Source organism: Schistocerca piceifrons, chromosome 3, assembly GCF_021461385.2.
Source record: "Schistocerca piceifrons isolate TAMUIC-IGC-003096 chromosome 3, iqSchPice1.1, whole genome shotgun sequence".
Taxonomy (NCBI): domain Eukaryota; kingdom Metazoa; phylum Arthropoda; class Insecta; order Orthoptera; family Acrididae; genus Schistocerca; species Schistocerca piceifrons.
In genome coordinates, this window is record NC_060140.1 from 557220686 (window position 1) to 557244824 (window position 24139).

At 40.2% G+C, this 24139-nt stretch overlaps 1 protein-coding gene across 1 annotated transcript in view; it reads right to left on the minus strand.

The window, feature by feature from the left end:
* Positions 1–24139, minus strand: part of LOC124788831 (zinc carboxypeptidase-like) — a 97007-nt gene that overhangs the window by 61202 nt on the left and 11666 nt on the right. Inside the window, exon 2 of the mRNA XM_047256113.1 lies at positions 12413–12549. Within this exon, the coding sequence (XP_047112069.1) occupies positions 12413–12549 (137 nt within the window). The remainder of the gene's footprint in view (positions 1–12412; positions 12550–24139) is intronic.

The window sequence follows — 24139 nt, forward strand, 5'->3', positions numbered from 1 at the left end:
ACCTTATTTCCCTGATGCTGCGGGCTCGGATTTCCACCTTCGCCGCTCTCAACCGAACGACGTCCTAGGACCTTCCTTTCTGAATGCAAAATATGCTCCGAATATGGCTCGACGAGTTCTTCGCCACAAAACAACGTGGTTGCTAAGGTTGCGGAATCGAAAAGTTACACAAACGCTGACAGACTTCTGTAAATAGTTAAGGAGACTTAAGTCTCTGTTATGTGTAACTGTTGGGTTTATTAAACTTATGGAGAAACGCTAGTAATGTATGTACCAGACTAACAACTTTTCAGAACGGTAGGGGAAATATACTTCAAGTATGAGAAACTTTTCTTCTGTTCTTCATTTCATGTGGGAAACTTCGCTGCTAGGCGTGGTAAAAAACCTACATCAGCTAAAGCTATATCACTCAGAACTTTGCTTCCATGTGCTGTGGCCGTTGGCCTGCCTTAGGTAGTAGTCACCTACCCACAACAAACTGCAGCCATGGTGACAGACGCAAGCGATGCACCAACCAATGCCCCCATGTAGACGCGCGAGGGACAGGCTAGCTGGCCACTGGAAGCTGTCAGTCAACTGTTCCGACAGATCAATCATCATATGATAACGGCATGCGCTTAAACATTCCTAACAAAAACTACCAGTGTATGTTTCTTTGCTCTTACCGGAACAATACCAGAAAACGAGGACAACTATCCTTCGAAATTTTCATCAGTACGGGCTCTCTCAAAGTCTTGGCATCAAACATCTAGGTTTGGTAGATCACTTTATGGGGAACAACTTTTTTTGGAGACAAAATATTTGTTGACCCCAGCGACTATTAGCCGACTCTGGAATGACGTGCTGCATACTGGCTATCCAAGCAAACTGATATGAGTGAGTTCCAGCAAGGAAATCTTGAGAATAAGTGTAAGTGGAAAAAGATATTTTAGAAGCGAATTAGGTTAAATTTAGATAGGCCTACCCCCCTACAAGTGACTGGTTTATAGGCAACACAGAAGACATATACACGTAGCAGAGTGCTTAGGCCTTGTCGCCTCTCAGGCGCATAACCACCACGAAAGGACGCCTTTCGACTGCGGGAAGCTCAGGCGAACATTTGGTCTCTAATGGCAGATGTTCACCATGCGTGTTCCATTTTCCCTGAACGTTTCATGCAAAAACTTCGAAAACATCCTGTGTAATTGGGTGAAACTAACTAGCAGTGGTCCAACATATTATGGAAATAAAATGATTAAAATGTAATCTATTTATATTTACATTAATTAACCTCTAGTGTGTGTCAGGAAGATTTGATAAGTGTGTAATTAGCAATGTTAGACCAAACTTACCCTCACTATAAGTTGTATGCATGCTGACTATTATTGGATTATTCTTAATTGTTCAATTATATCCACAAGTAGTGAATGCAACCATTATGTTAACAAATATCTACATACAGGCTGTTTGATTGTTACAGATACAGTCGAAATGGGATGGCGGAGGTCAGGAAAACAAGCAAATAATCCTAGTAAACATACGACATAAAAATAGTGGTTGCCCAATCGACTTATTACGACTGTGTCAATGAACTCCTTGCGACAGTTCCCACAGAACCAAAATGCAGATATGCACTTCAGGACAAATGACTCATGTGAATGGAGGTTTCAGCATCCCTCCTCATCAACAGCCATATACATACAGTTCTCCACGCGTGCTCTGAACTCACTGATAACCATCCGTAGTGAATACCTGTAGCTCATCGACACTATAGATTGTGCAGGAATACGGAATACGTCAAAGCTTTTAAACATACCCCCCCCCCCCCTCTGATTCCCCACAAAAAGAATCCAATGTTTTCAAGTCCTGGGGTCTGGGAGGTCTCGGTATTGTTATCGAAACACTTTTAACCAGTGCTCAGGTGTCAGTAATAATGATGAAATCATGCGGAGTTTGGAAAAAATCGTAGCCTCGGACATCAACGATATTATATCACTCGTATGACATCACTTGTACATAAATAATATCGGTAAAACCTTTGGTTTCCGGACATTTGTTTGTTAGGACTATTTGTTGCTTCCACTTTCTTCTACTCGCCTCTTTAGTTTTTACCTGCAATAGTCAGATATCTCGTCTATAGAAAGAACTATTGTAGACATATTTGTGAGTGGATGCAAAAGAAACATAGCCGATGTCGACAGACCTCAGCTGGGCAACCACAGAGAGGAGGCTAGCTGGACGCGACGCTTCTCTTCCACCAACTTCTCCAGTGAAGCCGCCACAACGACCTGTGCCGAATTAGGGATGACTTAATTTAGTGGGTGACACCTAGCGACTAATTTCGTTTAATTTCGTAACTTCACAGACAAAATTTTGTCACATTTAACTTTAGATGAATATGGAACACGTAGGTCTTTATAGACAGCAAACCTTTCCCTCGCTTCCTCCCTTCCATACCATCCCCCTTCCTATTTTTGTATGACAACTCTTGTGTGATACGGAAGGTATTTGCCTGCTAAACTTACAGTTTATTTCTAACAAACATATATAGGTATGTCGTTGTGAATTCTGTACGGTATTTCAAAAAGATTTCACCCAACATCAAAAACATGTAGCCGGCCGCTGTGGCCGAGCGGTTCTAGGCGCTTCAGTCTGGAACCGCGCGATCGCTACGGTCGCAGATTCGAATCCTGCCTCGGGCATGGATGTGTGTGATGTCCTTAGGTTAGTTAGGTTTAAATAGTTCTACGTTCTAGGGGACTGATGACCTCAGATGTTAAGTCCCACAGTGCTCAGAGCAATTTGAACCATTTTTGAACCAAAAACATGTATCTTCTCGCACATGGATGAAGACTGAAATTTGTGGTGAATTGTGTCTTATGTTTCAAATTTAAAAGTTTGTCTTGGAGCCGATTGTAAGTTGCCCGCTAATGTGGTTGACTGCATGTGTCTCCAGAGTGCTGCGTGTAGTTCCTTCAAGTGGAGGTTGCTGTAGCTCAGCAAAAAAGCGCCTTTTCTTTTATCCAGTTCAGGAGACGGAAATCAAATATTCTGCTTTGAAAAACTTAACGACGAAAATAGCTTTCGTCTGTTCTGTCTCTGCCAAGTACCATAGTTCGATGGAATATGGACAAACGCTACAGTGGAGTACAGAATGTAACCGAAAGAAATACGCAACGAGACAGGCAGAAGCGATACTTTTATTCAAAGTCAATAATAACACTGATGTCACCGCGATTCATGATGACCCACATACATTACAAAAGCCGTGACATGGTTTTAAAGGACACCGTGATCACCAAGGACGGCAATGCAAGGTTTACAATTTGCTCCTGTTAGTAAGGAGTTGTTGCGGTAGGGCGTTCCGTTCCTCCACAAGTGCGTCTGACAACTATTGGATGGTCATCGCAGCATGTCTACGCGTTGAAGGACGTCTCCCCAACACATCCCATACGTGTTCGATAGAATTTAAGTCGTGGGAGGCAGGTCAGTCGATTCGCCGGAAATCTTCTCGTTCCAAGAGCTCCTCCACCCCCTCCTCCCTCCGTTTCCTGCGCTGTTCGATGTGGCCGCGCATTGTCATTCATAAAAACGAAGTCAGAGCCGAATGCATCCCTGAGGAAGAAAACAGTGTTACAGTAACACAGGTCGGTGGCTGTACAATGGTCAAAGATTTGGCGGTCAGTGTGCCCATGCAACATTATGCATTCGAACAACAAAGCACTTGGAACGCCAAAGCAATCATGTTGGAGCATGATACTGGGTGCACTACGTGTTCCCACCACTCGCCAAATGAGGATTCGCCCAGCATAAGTACTCAGAATGGATCTGCTGTCGTCCAGGGAGGGCTCAGGACGCTACTCCTCGTTAGGAGGAATCCTTGGCACCATCGCAAACGGTACAGTTCTGTTAATTGTGTTGCAATTGCACCCGCTATCTGACGCGGGTACCTTATTGTCTGTCGCAAGATGTAGCTATTATCTGATGCTGTAGTTGACGATTTTGCACGGTAACTGAACTCAGATGGTCTCCTTGCCCGAAGACAGGTATATTGTGTTCCGTGGCGTTCAGCTTTCCCTGCACGAATGAGAGACCCCTGGCTATGTGTTCCATCAATTTCATTCGCTTCCACAGAGTAGTTACTGCGCAACGGTAGTTTATCTATGTCGCCCTTAAGTTTTTCAGGGCAGTTTATACTAGAGCTGCATGATTTTCATTTAGATAACATTTCTGCAAATTCTATAGCTCAGTGTACTAGACGATGGCGCCAGCAGTTTCAAGACAAAGGTTGTTTATTGCAGTACCCTTATGCAAGTTCACAACTATAGATAAGATTACGAGATAGTGAAAAAACAAAAGAAATTTTTTCTGACACACATAAACTAAAATTATTCACAGACATTGTCCACTGGGCCCAATAATAAGTAAATTAAAAACATGCGCACTAACGATCTTCTTGGTCTGATATAGATAATGAATAATAGTCTCAGTTTGATTCATTGACAGAAACAACAACACTTGAAGTAACTATGTCCAAGTTGGATGTCAATCATTACCAAGAATTTAGCAGTGTAATTCTAAGTCCAGTCAGATGGTAGTTCCTGGGTAAAGCATAGTCAATAGCCAATGTCGAAGGAGGCGAAAGCTCCGGGAACGACGCATGGTTGCTCTTTGTTGGCTGTTGTGATGCATCTTTGAAACTGGGTCTGTGGCTTGGACAGTGTCGTTCCCCAGCCTACATTCAGATTTGGCTCAGTGACGTAAGTACTGGTTCAGCGAACTGAACTGCCAGCTAGGGGCTGGACCCAGTCTTAAATAAACGTCTGGCCGAAGGACATCTGTTCTACGCTCAGCGGGCACATGATCGGCGGATGTTAAGAAGGGCCTGCATGTAGCGCCTATAGGGGTGACGTAAGCGACACATGTGGCTAAGCTGGCTCCATACATTTTCTTGCCGGCACCTGTGGTTAGACTTGACAACAGACCAGTGTCATGGTCGGCAGTAAATGTTAACATATGTATTTGCGGCCGCTGAACAGGATTTTGACTGATAAACTTGCCTGCTGACTTGTGTGGTAACTACGCCGGTAAACACAAGCGATTCTGGATTTCGGCTCCTGCCGATCTCTGTTGTTGCCAGGTGGCTGTATCTGCAATGTGATGTAGCAACTATTACATCCAGAGATCACCCAGTGCGCTCATTCAAGGCGTAGAGCACATTCAGCAGGGTTTAACACTTAGTGCATAGACATTTGCCTATTGTACCAACCGAGAGTTAGTCATTGTTCATAAACTAGCTGAACGAAAGTATCTAGCCATGGAGTGCGTCCACCCGTTGCTTTTCTGATGGCATTAACTCTGCTGGAGACAGTTTAAACGAGGGAGCTGAATATATGTAGAGAAATGCCGACCATTCATCTCTCATGAGCCGAAATCACCGAAGGTAGTGGTGTTGGACCTTTGGGTCTGGAGCGAAGTCATCCAAAAGGTATTGTGTCGCGATCTGGTTAGGAATCTGAGTAGACCAGTCTGTTTCATGAATGTAACCGTCAGAAACCTATGTCTCGCACACAAATCGCATAGTGGATTGTCATGCTGACAGAAACAGTCATCTTCTTCGGACTGTTCTTCTACGGTGCTCAGAACATGATGTTGTAAATGTGTTTACATCCTTCCGCATTTAACGTTTCCTTAAGCGCAGTACCGCCATATCTTAACACCACCTCATCTGCAGTGCTGACACTGCACATGATTGCATTTAATATTCTCCAGCCATTTGCCAAACGCAGTCTCTTCCATCCCGCTTGCCATGGGATATAGCGTGATTCGTCACTCCGAACCTTTCCTCTCCAGTCGCCCACTGTCCAGCACCACCTCAAGCGTCGCTTGGCACTGCCTACGGAAATCTGTGACTTACGAGGAGCTGTTCGACAACTGTGCTCTATTCTATTTAATTCCCCGCGCACAGTCATTGTGCTAATTGAACTATCGGTAGCACTTTCTAACTCACTAGTGTTTCGTTCCGCTGATTTGTAGCGATTTTGTACAGCTACCTCCCGCAATTCTCGGTGGTCTTCTTCTTCAGTAGACAAGGTCTGTCTGGTCTTGGCTTAGCTGTGGCTGCTCCTCCGCGTTTCCAGTTCACAGTCACATCACCAGTAGTCCTCTTGGTCAGCTTCAGCAGGATTCAAAATTTTCCAGAAGGGTCTGTTACCCAGACGACATCTAATGACTAGCGCACGTTCGGTCACTGAGCTCCCCTGACTGCCCCGAATGCTGTCACCGCTTCTCTACTCACCACAATACTTCCTACCCGTTTCTATACTGGTGGGTGCGTCGCTACTGACACCCAGTGGTCAGTTCCGGATTATGTCGGTGCTTTGGGATACTTTTGATTAGAAAATGTATGTCTGTCTGCTGTGTTTCAAATCAGACAGATTTCTGTTGCTAAAAGCCCTTCCTGGTGGCGAGAGACAACAGCTTTGTGAATTCATCCTGGGCGTGGAAATGAAAGATCAAAATTGCCTTTTACTTTTAATGTTCAGTAATGAGACAACGTTCTATTTAAGTGCAAACGTGAACCACAGAAACGTAAGAATATTGGGTACAAAGCAGTCACGTACCTTAGCCAAACACGAGAGGGATTTCCCAAAACGTCATGTTTCTTGCGCCATTTCCCAAGATAAGGTTAATGACTCCGCTCTTCTTGAGGAATACATCTCCATACGTTGAGAGAGCTGGATGTTTGCAAAATTCTGAGAACATGACGAAAATTTCATTTTCCACTGGATGAAGACCCACTACGATGGCAGTTGCTTGTAACAGCATTTCCTAACTGATCCGATGGATCAGCCGCAGCACTTTCAGTTTCGTCAGATGCTTGGTATGCGCTTTTTCTGCGTAAATTTGTGGCATACTACATCAATGTCTCTCCAAGTGCCACAACTACGAAACAAATTCGACGTTTTATAGCAACAGCAGCGACTGTGTTACCCCCCGACATGCTAATAAAAGTATGGGATAAATTTATTTATTGTCTAGACGTTTTTCGTGTGTTCTGCGAAAGTCGAAATGAACATTTGTGAAAGCTAAATGAAAATTTTTGTGCTAAACACAGTTGTAAATATTACGCCAAGAATGATTGTGCATGCAAGTAAAAGATATACCCTTGTACAATGGGATTGTTCTTTTTAAAACAATATTTCAGTGTTGTGCGTAAGTTAAATTTACCTCAAGTTTCTGTCTTTACTGATGCAGAAGACATAGTTGCGAGAAAACAGGCTGAAGTTTTTTGAAACACCGTGCATATTAAGGCAACTCTTTTCTTTCTTTCCTTAAACAGGAACTAGGATGAATTGCTTACAGACGTGAAGGTCAGAGGTTAAAAACATTGTCGCGACACTTCTAAACCGTGGCAACAGTTATCCTATTTATATAAATTGTCTGACATTTCAACATGCTAAACGTGCACTACATTGTTGAAGCGAATTTAGTAAAGAGGGAGCATTTGGGCCATGGAAAGGCTGCAGCGGCAATAACGGTATCGTTGGTTGGGTGCGACGTTGACGTTCTAATTTTAAGCTCCGAATCTATCTAGAAGTATTTTTGTGTCGAAACGTATTTAAGCAACAATGGATCTGACTGTGACACAACGGACATTCCGTAATCACTTCAAAAGAAAGAAACAATTTTGGTGTAAACTACAACCAGGAGAACACCTGCTTGAAAGGCGAACATTCCTATTTCGCGATTTGAAATTTGAGAATTTACAGACTTAACAACTCGACTTTTGCAGGTCTGAGTTACCGTCATAATATTACAATTTGCGGAAATTCTTGGAATAAATTAGTAAGGCATTTATGATTTTGAAAGGCTACGAAGTAATAGCCCGAAGATTCGATTAAAATTCTAGAAATCACCCCTTGATAATACAACAGCCAAACAAAGTGGGTCGATAAGCAATACATCGGGTGGAAGGCCGAAAAGGAAGGACTGCTAATGTTACGTCTAATGCAGTTACAAGACGGAGGTAATTTCTACATATAACTGGGTGTCCAAAACGCCAATGCAACATAGTGTCATCATACAGACAGGAGGATGTCGTCATTGTTCTGATCACGTGGGATGAAGCCATAACTCATATATGACAACGACGATTCAAAATACCAGTGCTGAAATGTACGTGCAACACTTTTCCTGAAAGCGAAGCCAAGACACCTTTCGGCCAGGGACGAAGCGACTACAAAAGTGACATGTTAGAAAAACAGGGAAAGTGTAGTCACCGTCACCTCACAATAGCAATGCACGTGAGACAGTTCGTGTATAAATATTACTCTTATCCAGCTTGACCTGCTTGTATACAATCACAGACAACGATCCCGAAGAAAGGACCTGTGTCAGTCAGTCCTCTGTTAGCGGAGTCCGTCTTCGAAGTCTCACGGAACAGCGAATCCTGCCAGGAGGACTTCGCCACTGTAAGCTGCAGTGCTGCCGTTAAAGTCAAGACTGACTGGAAGCTGTGGACGACATTCGGTACCAGGCCTTCTGGTGACCTGACTGAAGCGCCAGGGAACAGTCATCAATGATCATCGCTGAGGGCGTGCCGCAGGCGCCAAGTTTCTTCTGAATCTGCAGGCCCTATCCCTGTGTGATTCAGTCTGACATCGTACACTCTGCGTAGGGCCAGTGGGTGCTTTCCAGGGCACAGTCTACAATGGCAAAGAAAGCATTCTGCTAACCCACTGCCCTGCACTGCTAACACCAGCGCAGGCAATACTGGTCGACCTGCGGCCAAAGATCTGAGAGGTCACCGGGTGCTGAGTACGTGTCTGCGGTGCTGCAGCAGCCGGGATGGCATATCTTGCATAGGTGTCAGCACATTCCGGCGAGTCTAACGCCTACTGCTTGCTGCCACTGCTGCGTGCCGTAAATAAAGGTATATTGTGTTTTGGTGAAATAAATGCTTGTTTGTTGTCGATGTTTCACTAGCGGTCAGGGCGCAGACTAAGTCCTCTCCCGTCGAGCCACGGCTCACTCAGGCCCGAGGGGTGATGGTCCGACCTAAACCTGATTTCGATGACCCAATATCGTCACCTAACATATCGAATGGTTTCCGGGCGACTGAATCCTGCTGCCTCACACCTTTTCGTCTGATATCACCAGTGGTCCAGCAGTACTTCAGCAGGAGTTGCAGGTCTGTTAGTTTCTTTTCGGCTTTTTTGTTTCGTTTGCCTACAGCAGTGATAGGGCGTCGTAACTGTGATATGTACTTAAAAATATCGCTTGTTAAGCCGCAGATCGTGAGGGTCTGAATCAGAGAGGTTTACCTACGACCACTGAGGTGCATGTATTGTAATTTGGGTGGACACGAGTTGCGATATTTTCCGGCATTGTTAGCTATACGTAGCACATGTAGGAGAATTGGCCACGAGGGCCATCAGTTTTCTAGTTTTCTGAAACTGTTGGGCTATGATACAGCTCAAGGGCTATCGTACTTTCTGTTATAATTGGGTGTGTTACTGCATAATTTTTCTGTTGTTTTGTTGGATGGAGATTACAAAAAGCAGCAACTACGCAGGAGGCGACTGAAGCCCCGCTCAATCAGCTAACTGAATTGCAGAAATCTAACGAAATGTTGTGCAAGAAAGTTGGTGATCAGCAAACCTTACAGACTGATCCAAAAGAGGCTAAAGCGCTGTTTCCTGTATCCAATCCTTAAGTATATTCCATCACCTGGTGACTTATTTTGCTGGTAAATCAACAGTATTTGTTAGTGATTTGAAGGCTCCCACAGAGACAGCGAGTTTGTCAGATGATACTCTTTCAATTATGGCCAACCTACGTTACATTTGGGAAGCAAAGTGATGTCATGTACCAAGAAGGATTGAGTAGAGCACCGTTATAAGGCTGTTCTATTTGGTCTCAATACATTTCTTTCACTCTTTATTCGTGCATTACACTCAATGTTGGAGAGTGAATTATACAGGTTGATACAAAAAATTGCAAACTGACATGGCACAGCGGGCGTAGAACAAAGATCAGTAATCACATAGAAACCGGGAATCGCAGAGGCCATCCGGGGTCACTAAATGGCATTACAGTTATTTAGTCACATGCTACAAATGGACGCACACTTGTAGGAGAGGCTTAAAGTCTTTTCCAGATGAATCGAGACACGCCTGACATGGACCCTGAATTGAACAGTGCATCCTCTCAAAGGTACCTGGTGTACCTGGAATAGATCCTGCTGGTGCAACAATCCTGCCCACAGCTCCTCCGACGACTGAACGAGTGTTTCATAGAGTAGGCCCTTCACGTATCCTCACTTGAAAAAGTCGATTGCTGACAGATCGAGTGACCACGCGACTGGCCCACCGCAACCAGTCCAGCGGGTGAGAAAGGTTGCCTGCAGATGTGTCCTCACTTGTATCCTGAAACGTGGGGGCTCCGTCAAGCTGAAATCGAATGCAGCGACGAACAAGCATGTGAACATCATTCAGCATGTGCGGCAGATTCTCTCGCAAAAATACGAGGTACGTATGATCATGAACTCCGTCTGGGAGAATGTACGGCCCAATTAAAGGGTCTCCGACGATGGCAGTTCTCTCTTGATCGCAGTATCCTCTCGTGGCTTTGTGACTCCCAGTTCCTAGGTGATTACTGATCCTTGATGTATGACCAGCGTGCCATATCACTAATCACCCTGTATACTGGATTAACGATATACATATCAGATTTGTTGATCACTACACAAGAGTACACGAACGTTCTGAAGTATACAGTACATTGTTAATTGCTTTTCAAGCTGGAGGAATGACCTAAAACGTAAAAAATGCGAGTTTCTAAAAAGAGAAATTAAATTTCTGGAGCACATTGTGACGAAGTCTGAGACTGGGAACGACCCAGAAGAACTACCAGCTGTTGTGTAGTGCCCTCCCCGCAAGAATAAAGACAACGGCTGAAAGCATATATTAGACTGTATGGTTTTCTACTGAAAATTTGCGAAGGGGCAAGCTATTAATGGTCCTCTTTTAAACTACTTGATTAGGAAAAATAGTGCTTTTGTTTGGAAATTTAAAAGAATATTCTTAAGGGATACAGTTTTGGATCGTTGAGAATTAACGCAGCCGTTTCATTTGAGTGCTGACGGCAAAGCATATGGGATCGGGGTTGAAATGTTTCAATAAATCAGTAGCCTGGAAGCAACAGGTCGTAAAACATTGGTGTTAGCGAGCAGGACAACAACTAAATGCGAAAGAAATTACACCACAACAGAGAAAAAAGCCTTAGCAATAATATGGGGTCTTAAAAAGTTTCGATGTTGTTTATGTAACATAGAATTATTATTCACACTTGTCACAAAGCACTAACATTTCAAAGAGATTGACTCTGATAGAGGGAAGATTAATCCGCTGGGGATTATAACTTCAGTCACGTGATTGTGAGATTTGTTACGTTAAGGCACTGGCAATTATGTAGCAGATGCCTTACCTTTGTTTCTGGAAAACCTAAGAAAGAACAATGAAGACGGTACATTCCAACTGTATTTCATTAAAGAAGTAATTGGGAAAAAATGGGCATATGTTTAAAAAAAAAAGAAAAGAGTATGACACATCATCAGAACGAGAACGAAGTTTGGAAGTCGGCAGTTATTAATTTTGCTGGTTTGAATCATCCTCACACTATTTAGTATTACAAAGGATTTTTATATAAACAAAAGATTTAGATAGGGAAAACTGGAGCGTCTATTGCCCATCTTATTTTGGAACTCAATGAACAGATTATTTCCAGTCAGCATTAGGACATCGTGGACCTATGGAATGTACTGCGAAACATTCAGGTGTCACAGTAATTGTTGATAACCGGGCTAAAAGACAAATAATTGAACTAAATCAAGAGACTGGTATTTGTCAAATGGAAAAAATGACAGACATATCCAAAGATGTCCCATGCATAACAATATACCCGAATTTGGTTAAGTTGTATACATTTGTTTGGAACACTACTAAAAACTTTACGAGATGTTACATTTATACGAGTGGTAACGGCAATCTTTTCCATATTAATCAAACTTCAGGCACTTAGCAAACGAACACCAACAGCTGCATTTAGTAGGGTGATTTAAAACTTCGCGTCTGTAGCGAAATTACAGTCAGTATTGTCAGTTAATAGACCCCAGTTCATTTCCAAAATTTGAAATCAAGGGTGTAGAGCAGTACGATGTACAAGTGATACATATTTCAGCTTATCACCCAGCAAGATGTACAGTTACATGCTATATGTATGAGCTGGGCAGATTATGTAGAACCTTTTCCTACCACAATGGGACAGGTTTATGTACTTAGTAAGCTTGTTATCTGAGTTCAGTTGGTGTATTATGGTTTACTCTATGTAACCAAGGAAATGGAGCCTCTTGCTGCACCTTAACACTTACTACTGCACGTTCTCAATGAAAACGGACGCCGTGATGGAGTGCGCTTGCAGCCATTCCAAAAAGGTAGGTTGCATCTTGGGCGACACCATGATGTCCGCTGGCATATTGACTGCCCTGGATTCCTTCCAGAAGCGAATCTGCAAGAGAAAAAACAGTTACATTTTCGCCTGAAGTGCAGCATATAACAATATAACTTATTTCGCCGTAAGCACAGTGATCAGCATAGAAGTTGTCAGACACATGTTATAGACAGATCTCAAGTCCTGAAAAGGACTTACGCCAATGTAATTTATCAGCCAAATGAAACTTTACGCCTGGGAGAGCAAGAAGTGATTACATATATAACTGGTCTTCCAGTGACTTAAAAAGATGACTGAAAAAATTATTAGCTGCTGATGATACAAGCGCTCTAATCAAGGCTCCAAACTCAACCTTATCAGCCAATGCCCATAAGTTTCATACTGTGCGTCAGAAGTATAAATTAGAGCGATACACTAAACGTAACAGTGTGTAAATTTCTGTGGGTCCATCTCGATAACAAGTCGGAACGGAGTGGACTTATAGACATACTAATGAAGAGGCGCAGGTCACTCTGTTTCTTTCTTGGAAGTAGGTCTCTTTGTTTGACCCAACGACAAGAACGTTGTGTCATTTTGCATATCTTCACGACTTGTTTCCATATAGAATTATTTAACATAGATGTGTGCTTGTAGTATAGGTTGAAAGGGCTGTCCGATTCTCAAGAAGTCTTGGTCATAGCTAAGACTGAAGTTGCGAATCTGATAAACGTACTCAACATCTGTAGTATCGAGATTATGATTTTCTTCGTAAGTCTGTGTTCTGAGACCAAAGATGTAAAAGTAAGGCATATAGTAGAAGTGTGCAGTGGTTGTTAGACAATCTGGCTATGTACTCGGTTTGAAAAGGATGGAAGCTGGCCTACCGTGTAGTGCAGGCAGCATTATCTAAGAGGATGTTGTGCTAATATGTTTTGATGAAAGAAAACGAGATTATATCAGTAGAAGAATGTTGAAGAGGAAATTTTAAGGTATTTGGGTTGATGTATATATGACTGTGTATTTTCTTATTGTTGGAACACTGTGTATGGTCGAGCTGTACTGTAGAAATAGGTAGAAGTGTACTGTAGGAATATTATAATGCAACATGTGGTTTTGTCTTATAATTGAAACAACTGTCAAGAAAAGTAATTGCACGCAGAAAAATTATTAAGAAATATTTTGCTAACTTGTCTAGTTGTGAAAACTTTATGGAAGGCTGTATTGTTGTTATAGCTTAATGAAGCGTAGTTATACTTGGCGTCTTTGTTCTCATTTATCAGTCGTCAGTTTAGTTCCTTCAAGTTTAGTTCCTCATTTTTCATTGTGCTCCTTCATGAATGTGTTTGGATACTCGCACCGCACATCGCGAATTGTGTGCTGCAGAATCATTATTGAAAAAACTGATGAGATGCCGTCTTGCACTGCACATCAGAAGCACGGCAGTTGAAATTTAATTTTTGAGAAACACCTCATTATTCCTTATGGCGAAAGGTTGCACAGCAGACAAGCGTTCTGTGCGCACTGATAGGCCAACAAATTTAATTATCATCGAAATCCATGTGAACTATAAAATATAGTGATTGTCATAATGTATTTGTAAAAAGCTCATATCAATCCAGAGGCTTAATACCAGCAGAAGATCTAGTAAAGTGGTATCTTGTGAGTTTTCAAGCAATTTTATCAGAAAGTCAGATTCGTTAAATATTATGTTCATTTGCTCTGTAACTAGAATAACAGTTCTGGTACAGCGAATCATAGCAAGACTAAAGATAAAGATTAACAATATTGAGGGCAAACATTTTAATCTGAGTCATTTGTTTTTCAGTCAATTAGCATATCATATGTATATTTCACTGAAAACGGTTTGTAGTGTCTAATCTGGATTTCGCATCGTGTTACATGAGTTTAAGATACCTCTGTTCAAAATTTAATTTTGGCACTATTCTGTTGCCCTGCACTGAGATTTACATATTTGGATATCGATATAAGTTTGATACATTGTTCAAATACTAAACAGACACACACAAACACGAATCTAAGTCGTTACACAATACTTTCAAGGTATGTGAAATATTTAGAACACAAAAGCGAGCACTGGGATTACTGACTTCTACAGAGACTTCTGTAACGATTTTACAATGTCTTAGCTGACTTCTCAGTTTATTTAGTGCTCAATGGCGTGCGTTGCTGATAATAAAAATCAGCTTAGGTGAACTATGATTTTCACAATCACAGTGCAACAAAAATAAATAATTTTTATGCGTACCTTGCATATTTTTCCAGTTTTGAGAGTTGGGTTCTGTGTGAAATTCTATAAGACATTTGCATGGAGCACTAAAGCAAGATACTGGGTATCCCTGCTTATTCAAAATGGAATTAAAAACTTCTCCTTAGTCTTTCCTTCAGGAAATTATTATCAAATTATCTGTATTCAAGAACTGAAAATTCCTGTTACATACATAGTAAGGAAAGCTGCATGACAGATAGAAGCGCGCTATAAACAGGTCTCTTTTTCTAGAGTCAGGTAACTGTTTTATTTGGAAAGTACCATTGTCATCAAGTAAATATTAAGTTACCAATAGAACAAAAGCAGTGGCATTTCAATACAAGAGAGGAAGGAGTAGCTTTTTCTAAGTGGCGTCTTTATTTCCAGTATACTAAGCAACATACTGTGTACAAATTAAGATTATACGAGCCAATGGACAAATGTTTACATGTATCTGGACTCGTTTCACACCTTTGAAAATTTGCTGTTTGATGGGATGTGCAGAACATGATTAATGGTTGGAAGAAAGTAAGTGAATGGATGGCTGAATTAAAATTCCATTTTGAGATGGTCTCTTTAGCTTAAAGCTCAATGGCTTTATCTTTGTGGAGGCGGTGGCAGATCCACATTTACGTATTTCATTTTATTTTCGCAGTATCGGACACATTATTTTGCTTCGAAATTCGGGTGTCTGTAACGTACTATAACTACACACAGCTCTTATTAACGATGCTATGCAGTTAATTCTCCACAGAAAAGGTGCCAATATTTTGGGTATGAGTAAAATACGATCACTTCCAATCGCTGGTTAAAACCAACGACAGAATAAATACTTAGTGACAGTAACAACTACTACTAGCCCAGTTGTGTGGCTTCACTAGGGAAAACAACAATTACTGACGATACAAAAATAATAATGCATGCATAGGAAATACAAGCTGCCATAATCTCCATTACCTCTGCAAAAATGAGCGTGTTGCACTCCTAAGTTGTGTTTCCGTTAGTAGAAGAGACCCTACGCTTTCACCAAAAACGACGTCCTATAAGAGCCACCTGACTTCCGTTTACACGTATCTTGACTAGTTTTACGCCTTTGAAGTTTTTTTCCTTGATTAGATGCACAGAACAAAGTACGTGAACGGGTATCTGTATCAGTGCTCTATATATGACCCCTTCACAGGAGCATCTGAAGTGTAACACGAAAATGAGGCATTGTAGGGTACCGAAACTACAGGAATCGGTATTACTTACAACATAACCAGCTGCCATTCACACTTGCCTACACACGTACCACGCTGCAACAAGTTACGCTAAAAAAGTTTTGGATCCGATTCGAGAGAATGGGTTAGAAAGCAAACTTGCGACTCTCAAGTAGAGTCAACGAAGTTTCATGATTTCCGATGCATATGCTAGCATTATTTTGCATACACTAAGTAACCCATAATTAAGAAAAATTAGGTTAGCATTGTTGACGACGACTTCAGCAGCAGCAGCAAGCAGATTACTCCGAGTTACACCGAACTAAGATGTGTATAATCAGTGAACTAAACTTTATATGTCACTTCAGAACTAATTACTGAAGTGTAATGTTTGGAAACTGTTCTAGCATTAAATATGCGTATTTGTCTCAAAGTTATCTTTGAGTGGTGGGGGCCAGAGTGATCTATATCAAAGACATCCCAATGATCACATGTTCTTGATGTCCTTGGAACACAAGTATAACAATAAACTTTTCAAATTCTCTGTTCACTCAAATAGTCTTTCAGTGTTGTATTTCTGTCGCAATACATGTCTCCCTTCACGCCAAAAATATTTCGTTACAATAGTGGAGGAACTGGGATAGTCGTAAGTCTATCTGGAGTCCTAAAATCTGTGAAATTCTAGGTGCCATGAATAAATCTTATTTATATGTGGACGCAGAAAAAGTGACGAAAACTGACGCTCAACTGTAAGGACCTGCAACATCGCCGATGGACGAAAGATAAGTACTCTATTTTTCAATTATATTAGTTTGGAACAAAATCAATTTTAATTTCAGTTGTTCAACAGTTACAAAGAGCTATGGTAAATCTTTAATAGTTGCAGTACAAGGTTTCATCCATGTGGCGATTCGTGGGAAGACAACATTATTTACTGTTTTTGAGGATTGTTGCAAGTCTAATACTAATGTGAGTGAGAATAATGTTCTCCACATACCTATGACCACTAGGTCAGGTAGGGAAATCTATGCTTCAACCCCAAACTTATATTGTGAAACTCATAATAACGAAAATGCGTCATGCAGTTTGTGTTCCCTTGTACACGGCTTCCAGCAATCAGGCCAACCTATAACTGAACAATTATCCAAATTGTTGGATACTAAATTATTAGACCATAGCAAGAAAGTAGAAAGGAATGTTAATCAGAACATAAAGAATGTTAATCAGAACATAAATAGTAGCTTTCAGAAAGTCTATACAAGTTTAAACTATTTCAAGCAGAATACGAAATTGGTCAACATTAATATTCCTGTCGACCATATTGAAACAGACGTTGATTGTTTAAGTCAAGTTACTGACTCAAAAGTAAAAGTAATAAACGATAGACTTGACGCCATTGAGGAATGGGTCAGCTTCACAGAAACAAATGTTATCGATGAGTTGATCAAGAGCAGAAAAGCTGAAACTAAACCTATGCAGGAATGTTACTTCTGAAAGTCAATATGTAGACGAGAAACTGAAATTAAACTCCATATTAGTTGCAGAAGAGGTTAAATGCGTAAAAGAAAAAGTTGAGTTAGTAACCCAAAACTTTAAAACAGTAAACTTAAGAGTAAATAATTTAGAAAATAACCTTGTTGCTAATTGTTACAAGAACAACAATCTGTTTGCCAACCCAGGTAACAATGTATTGTTAAAAACTTTCCCTGGAAACGTCAAACTGCATCCTGTAGATTTCTTATATCAATGCGACAGTTTCACACCTGGTATGCCAGGTATGCCAACACCATTAAAAGTCGAAGTAGCTAAGAGTTTTCGTGATGGTGAGGATTTATCCTGAACATATCAGAATGTAAGCCCTGAAATGAGTTTTGATCAGTTTGAAACACTGTTTACAATAAATTGTGCTCGGAAATCAGACAATCTAGGATTAAGTATGAATTTTAGAATGGCATCAAATATGAGAATGGAAATTAAGTGTGGGTGAGTTTTGTAAAACACAGCTAAGAAAACTGACGCACCTAGTCAAACTTTTAGACGAGTTAATTCAGATTGACTCACTGAAACGCCGTCTATCAAACTGGGTTCAGTGGGGCCTAGTTTACAGGCCGGATGACTCTATCAAAGATTTTTGGAAGTATGTGGATAGGCTAGACTACGCATGGCAAAGTCATGAAGAGGTAAAACAATCAAAATAGGGGACAGTGCCAACACCAGAGTGGTGGATTTTCTGAAAATCAAAATTATTATAACAGTAACAGACAAAATAACTATGGTAACAGAAAATATCTTGAAATAGCAACAATTACAGACAAAACACCAGCTCAAATTAGAACAGACAGTATAGACAAGAAAACGAGTAACCACCTCACTGGGGCCCAGCCAGTTTGAGGTGAAGAGAAAAACTCGTTATCAGTCTATGAGCAGGAGACACAGACACAGACACAGGTCACACCACCAACGTTACACAGATAACACTAGGAACTACCACATTAATAATGTAAATAAGCACTATGAATTTTGGAAATACATGTTATAAGAAATAAGTAATGATGACTCAAAGACACAAAATAGTTATAAGCTTAGTGAAGAGGACCTGACAAATTTATTTGACGACAAGTGTGTATCCAAGAATGGTTATAATGATGATTATAGTATTGCTAGTTTATTTGTTAATGACAATGATCGAAGTTTGTTTCTAGTAGCAGTATGCCAAAATGATGACCTTGTACCAAAAAATATTGATGCTTTAGTAGCTGATAGAGATGGTGATGTAGCAGTAGAGAGATTTGATGTTGTAACTGAGGTCCATGCAGGTGCATGTGACTCAGGTGGTGCTGGTGATGATGATGATGTTATTTTGTTTAAAGAAGGGGTTGATAGGATGATTTTTGTAGAAGTATTGGGAGATGACGTTAATCATTGTCGGTTAGTAGGTATTGATGATCTGATGTGTGAGAATAAAGTACAAGGATGTCTGTAGTCTTCTACTTATGTCAGGAAGATATTGTCTAAGAGTAATGATAAGAATGAACAAACTAAGCAAGTAGGTTACAATGTTTAAGAGGTTTTAAATAAGCAAGAACTCGTGAAGTGAAATGCAGCAGTGATGATGAATATTTGGAATTTGACAGTAATTAAGTCGTGGAACACACACAAATAAACACTGAGGTAAGTAATAATTCAGGCAGTCAGCAAGGAATAATTACTGAGCCCTCTTTCACAGAAAGCATTAGTTTGTCAGATTCAGAAGAAATTCACTCTAATAGTGATATGTCTTTGTGAGCTTCAGTGAATACGCAACAGTCATGTATTAACTTAGATTTTAAAGAAACAGAAGATGATTTATTAATGGAGGAAGTGAAAGTTGACGAACAAGAGGTATCTGCTAGTCCATATTTTCAAATAGCAACTGGGAATTGGAAAGGCATGTATGAAGCACGGTGTCTAATAGACACAGTGCTTCATATATAGAATTTCCTGTAACAGGTGTTAAGATTAAGGAAGTAAGTGCAGTAAACCAATTTGCAAACAGGCCTTGATTTCATTTTTAATTGGGGATTTGTTGTTTGAACAAGGATGTTTTGTGTTGATATACCTAAATGAATAGATGTACGAAGGGCTTATTTCAATAGTGGTACAAGTCTATTACCTCCAATTTTCTGTCTATAATGCTTCTGACATTAATGGTCCAAAGAAACAGAAAGAAAGGTTCATCTCTAGCAAGAAGCCATAGGCTTGAATATTCCTGGTATCTCAACTGCAGATTTTCCAGCGCTCATTTAACTTTAGGACTTTGTATCTCAGAATGAACAAAAGTGGACTTGTACCCTTCATATTCTGCTGAAAGCAAATGTAATTTTTGATTGGGAAAACTTAAAAATATGTTTCACAGAACCAAAACCTGGTTGTTCTGGTGAGGCCAAATTACATTAAAAGTGTATAAAAATTGCAGTAATCTGATTAGAGAAATTGAATTTTCTGATATCAGGTGCATTGAAGAGTTAGAGGAAGAACAGGACAATTTTGATAGTAATAGTTTTTCACAGCTAGTCAGTGATAAAGTAAATACTGCAGATAGCTTATCCAGTTCTCGGAGAGAAAATTTAAATCAGTTTCTGTTGGAATATTGTGACGTTCTTTGTAATAAGCTAGGAAGAGTTATAAATTATGTCTGAAAATTGAAAATGAAAAAGCATGATCCACTTTTTATGAAACCATATGGGGTCCCAATTTGCAAAAGGAAATTAGTGGAGAGAGAATTGCAGAAGATGCAAAAATTGAGGATAGTGGAAAGGAGTAGCAGCCAGTACAATAATCCACTGGTTGTTATTTCTAACAAAGATGGAGATGTTAGACTTGATTTGAATTCTCGCCATTCGAACAAATTCCTTGAAGGGGAAACTGACCATACTGAATCCATTGAGGAATTATTGAATAAATTCAATGACCCAAAATATTTTTCCAGCCTAGTTTGACATCAGGGTTTCAACAAATTGTTTTGGAGCCAGTTTCAAGACTGTATATGACATTTTTATATGATGAAAAAAGCTATCAGTATTGTGTGGTGCAATTTGGACTTAACATTTCACTTGTTGAATTTATCTGTGTTTTAGATTGTCTCTTAGTTAGGGAATTATTGTCCAAATTAGTAATTTATGTAACTAGTGGCACATGGGAAGTACATATTGAAACTTTAAGACAAATTACAAAAAAATTTAGACACTGGGTATGACTTTGAAATTAGAGAACTGTAAATTTGGAGTGACAGAATTAAAACGTCTAGGCCACACTATTAGTGAAAAGGGGATTCTGCTTGACAAAGGTAAACTCATGGCCATTGAGGCAATTCATTGAAAGTTTCGTAATTCCAGTTGTATGTAATAAGTGATTTCGTATAATATCTTAAATTTCATAAAATTTATTACTTTGCTTGTTTACTTCTATGTCATGTTCATCCAATATATACTAGCATTATTTTGAATTCACTAATTACCCCATAATTAAGAAAATATAGGTTGTCATTGTTGTTTTTTACTATTTTGTATAATGTGATATATATCTTATGTAAATATCTTTTATGTTGTATAGGCCAGTTTGGGCATAAAATACGAAAGGTTTATGTATATTTATTCATAATAACTTTGCACTTTTACTTATTAATTTTATAAATTTGCAATACAGATTTGTTAACTTCATTGTTAAGAACATGTAAACAGGGGGGAGCAGAAGGCTCAGAAGAGCTCAGTTGGAGTCAGTTCACAGACGCGACCACTGTGTCACATGTCAGTGTAATAATCTAGTTGTTTTGCTACAGTGGTTTTGTGACTCTGTAGCCTGTTATGTGGAGTGGTCTCCCACCAAGAACCCGTTGTGCGGCTTGTCATTAATAAACCACTATAAAACGACTTGCTACCTGGATTATTTCACGGAAGTCACCTAACTAAATCCAGTTTAGAGATGAAATGGACTGGGACGACGACTTCAGCAGCAGTGGCAGGAAGCAGATTACTCCCAGTTACATCGAACTAAGATATGTATAAGCAAAGAAATAAACTTTATATTACACTTTAGAACTAATCACTAAAGTGTAATGTTTGGAAACTGTTGTACTAATAATCATGCGCATTTATCTCAAAGATATCTTTGAGTGGTGGAGGTCAGAGTGATCTACATCAAAGTCATCCACATGATCACAAATTCTTGATGTCCTTGGAACACAAGTATAACAATAAACTTTTCAAATTCTCTGTTTAATCAAATAATCTTTCAATGATTACTTTTGTAGTGTTCCAGACATCCCATGCCAAGATATTTCGTTACAGCCGTTCCTCACAAGCGACTTACATCCAATTGTGTTCCTATGGAGTATCGACCCCACCATGAACCATGGACCTCGCCGTTGGTGGGGAGGCTTGTGTGCCTCAGCGATACAAATAGTCATACCGTGGATGCAACCACAATGGAGGGGTATCTGTTGAGAGGTGAGACAAACGTGTGGTTCCTGAAGAGGGGCAGCAGCCTTTTCAGTAGTTGCAGGGGCAACAGTCTGGATGATTGGCTGATCTGACTTTGAGACACTAACCAAAACGGCCTTACTCTGCTATTACTGCAAATGGCTGAAAGCAAGGGGAAACTACAGCTGTAATTTTTCCCGAGGGCATGCAGCCTTACTGTATGGTTAAATGATGATGGCGTCCAATTGGGTAAAAAGTCCCAGGCGGGGACTACTCAGAATGACTTTGTTAATAGGAGAAAGAAAACTGCCGTTCTACGGATCGGAGCGTGGAATGTCAGATACCTTAATCGGGCAGGTAGGTTAGAAAATTTGTAAAGGGAAATAGATGGATTAAAGTAACCTATAGTGGGAATTAGTGAAGTTCGGTGGCAGGAGGAACAAGACTTCTGGTCAGGTGAATACAGGGTTATAAATACAAAATCAAATAGGGGTAATGCAGGAGTAGGTTTAATAATGAATAGGAAAATAGGGATACGGGTAAGCTACTACAAACAGCATAGTGAATGCATTATTATGGCCAAAATAGATACGAAGCCCACGCCTATCACAGTAGTACAAGTTTATAGCCCAACTAGATCCGCAGATGATGAAGAGATTGATGAAATGTTTGATGAGATAAAAGAAATTATTCAGATAGTTAAGGGAGACGAAAATTTACCAGTCATGGGTGACTGGAACTTAACAGTAGGAAAAGGAAGAGAAGGAAACGTAGTAGTTGAATATGGAATGGGAGTAAGGAATGAAAGAGGAAGTCGCCTGGTAGAATTTTGCAAAGAGCATAACTTAATCATAGAAAAACCTGGTTCAAGAATCATAAAAGAAGGTTGTATACATGGAAGAAGCCTGGAGATACTGGAAGGTCTCATATAGATTATATAATGGTAAGACAGAGATTCAGGAACCAGGTTTTAAATTGTAAGACATTTCCAGGGGCAGATGTGAACTCTGACCACAATCTATTGGTTTAGAACTGCAGATTAAAACTCAAGAAACTGCACAAAGGTGGGACCTTCAGAGCTGAGCAGAGCTTCAGGGAGAGCATTAGGGAACGATTGAAAATACTAGGGGAAAGAAATACAGTAGAAGAAGAATGGATAGCTTTGAGAGATGAAATAGTGAAGATAGCAAAGAGTCAAGTAGGTAAAAAGACGAGGGCTAATAGAAATACGTGGGTAACAGAAGAAATATGGACTTTAATTGAAGAAAGGAAAAAATATAAAAATGCAGTAAATGAAGCAGGCAAAAAGGAATACGAACGTCTCATAAATGAGATAGACAGGAAGTGTGGGCTAAGCAGGGATGGCTAGAGGACAAATGTAATTATGTAGAGGCGCATATCACTAGGGGTAAGAAAGATACTGCCTCCAGGAAAATTAAAGATTGAAAATTTTCTCCAAAAAATCCAAAAAAGAGGACCACTTGCATGAATATCAAGAGCTCAGATGGAAACCCAGTTCTAAGCATAGAAGGGAAAGCAGAAAGGTGGAAGGAGTATATAGAGGGTCTATACAAGGGCGATGTTCTTGAGGACAATATTATAGAAATGGAAGAGAATATACACGAAGATGAAATAGAAGATACGATACTGCGTGAAGAGTTTGACAGAGCACAGAAAGACCTAAGTAAAAACAAGGCCCTGGGAGTAGACAACATTCCATTAGAACTACTGACAGCTATGGGAGAGCCAGCCCTGACAAAACTCTACCATCTGGTGAGCAAGACGTATGAGACAGGCGAAATACCCTCAGACTTCAAGAAGAATATAATAATTCCAATACCAAAGAAAGTAGGTGTTGACAGATGTGAAAATTACCGAACTATCAGTTTAATAAGCCACGGCTGCAAAATACTAACAGAAATTCCTTACAGACGAATGGAAAACTGGCAGAAGCCGAACTCGGGAAGATCAGTTTGGATTCCGTAGAAATGTTGGAACACATGAAGCAATACTGACCCTACGACTTATATTAGAAAATAGATTAAGGAAATGCAAAACTAGCATTTGTAGACTCAGAGGAAGCTTTTGACAATGTTGACTGGAATACTCTCTTTCAAATTCTGAAGGCGGCAGGGGTAAAAGACAGGGAGCGAAAGGCTATTTACAAATTGTACAGAAACCAGATGGCAGTTATAAGAGTCTAGGGGCATGAAAGGGAAGCAGTGTTTGGGAAAGGAGTGAGACCG